Below are 6,388 nucleotides of genomic sequence, written 5' to 3'. Positions count from 1 at the left end.
TGCCAAAAAGGATTTGGGCATCTGGGTATCCTCAAACTTGTCTTTCTCAGTACACCATGATAAATCAGCCCAAAAGGCATTCAGCACTTTGCGGACGATCCGACGCACCTTCTCCCGTCTTACTCACATGGACATCCAATAACCTACGGGGCCTACGCCAGACCGCTCGTGGAATACGCCATCCAAGTTGTCTACTCATGACGCATGAACGACGTCACCCTCATTGAGCGTGTCCAGCGAGCCGCCACGAGAATGGTTGCCGGCCTCAAATCTGTGGGCTATGGAATGCGCCTCGCGATGCTTGATCTTCCTCTGGAGTGCCGTCGCCTCCGAGGGGACCTAATTCTTAATTGCGCCCTGTTTGGACCAGCCTTGGCCAGCAGGTTTTTCACCGTTGACCCAGAAAGCACACGGCGGGGACATAGTAAGAAAATCTCCAGGCTCAGAGCACACATTTATTAGACAAAATTTTTCTCATTTCGGGTAGTAGGTGCGTGGAATCACCTTCCTTTCACGGTTGTTCACGCTCCTTCTAGAACCCAGTTTAAAGCACTATTGGGCACTTATATATGCGAATCCTCGCGCTGGCGAGCATGCTGCCCCGCGCTGTGAACATAAAGAGCGGTGCTTGGGCAATAGCCCTGATCCTGTGTAACAATCCGTGAATCCGTGAATCACGCGGTGCAATCCTTCACACAGCTGTCGACTTTCCTTTACTTGATGGGATTTGTCAGCAAGATAGGTGACTATTCTAAGCTGAAGTTCGGATATCAAAACTCTACACGAATCCGTGGCTCTTAGTACGTGGAGTTGTCACCGTTGATGTATTGGTGATACGAACTGAGTTGTTCAATTGTTTAAATCTTTGTGTTTTGGCGGCTGCCGTTGGTCTTCATTTCAAAATTCAATTTCGAGATGGTGGGTATATTTCGTGTTCCGTTAATTTCTGAATTTAGGCAGGTGGCAAAGCTGGGAAAGATTCCGGGAAAGCAAAAGCGAAGGCGATATCCCGCTCGCACCGCGCGGGTCTCCAAGTGAGTTCAGTGGCTTTAATGCATTCGGGTATTTTTTCACCAATGCTCAATACAAATTAGCTATGTAACATGTATGCGAGAAACGTTCTTCGTCCGTAGAGAGGATATTGTAGGAAGGGTCCTTGGAGGCTGTTGCTAGTTCCACAATCTCAAATAATTTCTCGTCCCCTCTTATGATAACTGCTCTGGAACAATAAATACCCCAACTAGGACTGTGCAGTTACATAGTTGGATGGTGTTGTAGGTATAACTGATGAGTGTCGTCAACAGTCGCATCGCATGCACGTAGAAATCGAGAAAGCCAACAGAGGTTACATAATGAGAAACGTTATAACTAGGGCGAATGTGGAGTACATTAAATCAAAGCACTCCCGCAACTTGAGGTTGCTATTTTCATTGAAATCTCACGGGTCCTTTCGCGGAATTCTCACAGGTCACGAAAATCAAAAGATTGTGGTAATAACGGTATGGGTTTTTGAATGAGTCGAAAACTGGTATTTGTTTTCGCGAGAGCTTACTGATTTCAGGTATCGCTCGATTGTGCGACAAAGTTGTGATGTCATCTAGTTCGAACGTAGCTGCATCCGTAATTCTCGGCTGGGTTTTTATTTCGTTGGAAGTGTATTGGCCGCATGGTTTTGGTAGTAGCCGCATGTTTGATCGTTGGAACCGTTTCGGTGTTCACGCTGCTAAGGTTGTGAAATATTCTATCAATGCGCTAGTGCAGCAAATGAGTTTCTAAGTAGCTTACGTTCGAAAAGTATACTGTTTGCCACTAATCAAACAGTACACGAGCAGTCTGACATCGAGCAGAACTACTGCAGTCGTGAGCGGAGACTGCTCATATTCGGGTGTAAACTGCCTGGAACTTCCTGTATTACGCCTAACGGCCGCCATGATCTTGTACACAGGGAATTCGAAACGAATTTTGCTACGTTGACGTCCTACATTTTTCATGTATTCACATCGTGTATTTAGCCGGTACTGGCATCAGCGTTCATCTTACGAATCTCTAGGACGGTTTTAGTACATCGAGAGATACGTTCATATGATCATTTGCTCGGTGATTCATGCTGCATGATAAACGCTGGTTCACGAGTGAACCAGAAACGGTGGCAGCTTGCCAATGGTTTGCGTATTTCAACGGTTTTACAAGGTTACCATGAAGGGGACCCGGTGAACATTAAGCGGGATCATTTAAAACCGTTCATACGGAGCTTTGACGTTCTGCTTTGCTTTCACAGAATTGTCAGCGAAACTCTGCTTGTTGGTAGTGAGTGTGGCCTCTTGTATCAAATTGTTCAGTTACCATTTTCTATATGATCCCCTGCTGAAACAGCCCTTTTCGTCCAACGGAACTTCCTAGCTACATAGGCTCATCAGGAAACTGACCAAGACCTGTTCAGAATATTCAGCGTAAACTATATTCAGAGAAGATATTCTTGTCCATACCGACATAAAACCGTGTCTTTGTCGTCGCTATCGGACTCCGCACTACAGTGATCCCGAGGGGTGTACTTGCTGAAACTCAGTTGCTGAATGTGCATCCATGCCAAAAAGGCCAACAGAGTAGCCCGAAGAAGAACAGTGAGGTCCCGTAGCTCGATAACTCGTATTACGAAGTTTTGTAGAGGTAAAGTTTTACTGTCCTCCGTGATACGAGTATAAAGGCAGTATTGCATCCATGAGAAGAGACGGGTGTGTAACGACTAAAAACCACACACCGATCACAACCCCCGGCGCGTTGTTCAATACGGTCGAAAACCGGAGTCTGGCGCTGCTCAAAAGGCAACTGCTTTGCGCAGTCTCGTTAGGAGTCAGTTATTAGGAGTCGGACATCTGTGCCTCACCCCCTTCGCCCTCGGTCTAGGCCAACTCCTGAAGCCAGGTGACTCAGACGTGAGTTGTCAGTGTCCCTCAAGGAAATCCTGATTGCCACTGCCGCGTGGTTCAGACTTCTCAGTCTCAAGCTAGAAACAGGGTCCCGGAAGAAAAACCTACATTCTACCACTGCCTTGTGGGTCAGACTTTTGAGTCAAAGGCTCAAGGCGGGTACTTCAATCAAATCCCTTTCTCCCAAAGTGGGGAAGTGTCATTCACCCTTAAAGCTCTTCATTCACTGACTTTCCCATACTCCTTTTACCGTAGTCCTGGTTCACTTAGCTAGCAGCGCCTCGGTCGTTTCTCAGCTTCTATCCATTTGAAATATTCCCTATCAAGTTCATGGGATCTGTTCCACGTTGCGGCTTTCAGCGTGTGTTCTGTATTAGTTTCCAGGTAGTACTTGCGCAGACCTTGTCCCCTCTTCCGATCAATCTGTTGTTTTCGCGGAAGGGATACAAGAACCGGTCAGTCTCGAACCACTAGGGGTGAACCCAGGTTTCTTGCACTACGCCTCGTGTATCTGTTGGTCCTCACGCAGTCACTCGTGGTTTCTACGGCCCCAGGGCTGCGTGCGCCTTACTAGACTTAATTCCAATGAATAGTCGTCTTTGTACGGTCAGGTTATCTGGTTCAATGAAGATTAGTGCTTCTCGACCTGCTAGACGATGTTTCCATGTACGCTTTGACAAGAGGCAGTTCTGAGACTGAAAAAGACAGCTATCGAAGTATTTCACTATTGCTTCATTCTGCAAAGGCAGGTGTCGCGATTCTGGCAGATTGTATGAATGCATAGTTTAGGCGACTAAGTTCGGGCCGTTTCGACGCCCGATTCAACGTTGACGCCTACCACATAGATATTGGGGACTGGCCTCTTCAGTTATGTGATGAACATAACCTATTTCGGGTCGTGTGCCCTAAAGTCGCCAACATCAAACCAGCCTTAAACTCAGCTGAACCTAGGGACAATTAACTGCCGGTAGAGGGCTTCGATGCTAGAGGCAAGTACACCACTTGAGTCCGTTCATGGCATCGTACGGGCACATGTATCTATTTGCTTCCCACCCCCCTCCCTGCGTCACATCGGATCATCGTCATCACGGATGGTGCAGTGGCATTCATTTCACGCGCAAAGCGTTCCTGTAGTTCATAAATATCAAATCAAGGTGACGGAGATGTCCTCAAAACTCGCTGGGCACAATAGTGATTTGGATGATTGGAAAAAAATGAACGAAGCAATGCATCTTTCGATATTGTCTCTCAGGGTCGCTTGCCCACCCCACTGAACACCAGATCTCGTCATGATCAGCAGCTTTGATGAAAGCCAGGAAAAAAATATCAGTAACACACTTTCCTCAAACGCTGAATAATGAAAACCTTAAGGATTGACAGAGAGCGCTCGTAGCTTGCAAAAGGCCGGGTAATCGAGAGCTTTTGTAATAGAGAACTGTCGCACCCTGTTCCAGCTTGTTTGATCGACTACTCCGAGTAGGGTTGGTGTTAATAAAGCGATCTCGTAAAGAGGTAGGTCTTCGATTAATTGACAAAAAAACATGGGCTGAGCACTGAAGAACATTTCAGGTGAGCCTCATCAGTTCAACCTCTGGGGGGTCCAAATAAATCTGCGGCGAGTGTGACCGCCAGTCAACGGTTGTCGATGGAGTTCATGCATGCGAGTTCACTGTTTCAAAGTAACGAAGGTCCTGATCCGGAGGATTCGCATCATGTGCTCAGGTGGTGAGTCCCTTATGGCTATTTTGGGATAAAGCATCTGGAGTGAGCTAAGGATGTCGCATACTGGAGCGCCCCGACGGTGATATCTGCTCTAAAAAGGGTGGAAGGACATCGTGCGAAAACCACCGGTGCATCAGACTACTGGTACGGCAGTGAAGCATCAGCATCTGATGCTGAAGCATCAACACTGATGTTGTCTTTGGTGGTGATGATGATGACGATAGCAGCCTACTGACCATAGATTCCAAGGTGCTCTCTTATATTATCCTACTTAAGTTCATCTATCATCGGGAGCAGCGGTGTTGAACACTGATTTCATGCTATCGATGATGATGATCGTCAAAAGCCAGATTCTTGCTGAGGTTCCACCGATCTTGTCTTCACTTTGCAACAAATGCAGGAACGGTGACACCTCTTCAGGAGAGCGACAATAGACTTCATGGATCTCAGATTCTCTTTGACTTCGTTGGTTGTAAGAAGCTTTGACAGTGTCTAGTTGTGAAGACTGTTCCTCCTGAACTCTTGTGTTTTTCGAAGGACCTAAGCGCCTCCGTTAGACGTGGGCGTGTTGACGGCCAATTCTCTCGCGTTCACTACTTCCAATGCCAGCTGTGTTCCCCGTCGCCGTTCGCCTCTAATCTCGTAATGCGTGTTCTGCTTGAACTATCTTTACTTGCCTCTAGCACGTTGAGCGTCGAAGTACTCCCGGGACGTCCACTCATCCACATTGAATACGATGATATTACCCTCCTTGGATCAGACCTTGTAAATATACAAACCATTATAAATAATCAGAGTAATTCTGCCGCGCATCGAACTGTGCACTTTACACTTGTACAGTGTACATCATGCGCAAGGCAAATGATCGTATAACGGTGTCAGATCGCACATCTTACTAATTCACACCGACACTTGTCTATCATAGCTCAGTAGCTTCTAGTATTTAGTTTTGAGATTACAAGCCATTGTGGTAGTTTTTCTGATTCTGCCATGCTTTTTGAGTATTGTATGATGAAGCCGCTGCCTTACGTTGTTCTCTAAATAGTTTCCAGTTGGTCGTATTCATCGGCATCTCAAAACACGAACCACTAGTCATGGACGCGTTGGAGCCACTGCCGCAGTGTACTCGGCAGCGATTTTGGAATATCTAACCGCTGAGGTATTAGAACTAGCAGGGAACGCCAGCAAGGATCTAAAAGTCAAGCGCATTACTCCGCGTCATTTACAACTGGCTATTCGCGGAGACGAAGAGTTGGACACATTGATCAAGGCCACGATCGCTGGTGGTGGTGTTATTCCACATATCCACAAGTCCCTCATTGGAAAGAAAGTTCCACCGCAGAAACCGATGGGCATGTAATTAAAGCTTTTAATGAGAGTGCTCGCATTTATGTGTTCTGTATAATTGATTACTGTATTATTTTTCTGTACACTTGAGTCACATCACTGTAATTTATCCATATTATAAGATCAGTCTTTTGTCCCTATACATTGCTTCTTATGATTGACAGGCGCACCATTTGACTTAAGCGTGATGCCAGAGCTACCAGAATGCAATACGACTTCGTCACTGTGTAATTTGGTGGTTACTTTGCTGCACATGTTCGATGCGGTGAGATGGGCGAATCTCGGTGAGATATCGAATAATCATAAAATCTTCTGATGGCGCTCATCCAGGCATTCAGTTGCCCTCCGTTCGGTAGTCCTGACTGTATTAAGGGGTCAGGGCGTGTGTACGG

General features: G+C 46.5%; 1 protein-coding gene across 1 annotated transcript; it reads left to right on the top strand.

The window, feature by feature from the left end:
• Window positions 1-252: 252 nt before the first annotated feature.
• On the top strand, window positions 253-6,137 carry T265_09750 (hypothetical protein; the record flags this gene model as incomplete). Its single annotated transcript, XM_009175920.1, has 4 exons — window positions 253-424; window positions 537-649; window positions 957-1,034; window positions 5,695-6,137. The coding sequence occupies 4 exons, from the start codon at window positions 253-255 to the stop codon at window positions 6,007-6,009; spliced, it is 678 nt and encodes a 225-aa protein (XP_009174184.1).
• Between the last annotated feature and the right edge of the window lie 251 nt (window positions 6,138-6,388).

The sequence above is a fragment of the Opisthorchis viverrini genome (genome assembly GCF_000715545.1).
Source record: "Opisthorchis viverrini unplaced genomic scaffold opera_v5_299, whole genome shotgun sequence".
Classification (NCBI taxonomy): domain Eukaryota; kingdom Metazoa; phylum Platyhelminthes; class Trematoda; order Opisthorchiida; family Opisthorchiidae; genus Opisthorchis; species Opisthorchis viverrini.
The sequence above is the reverse complement of the archived record's forward strand: the minus strand, read 5'-3'. Positions and strand labels throughout refer to the sequence as shown.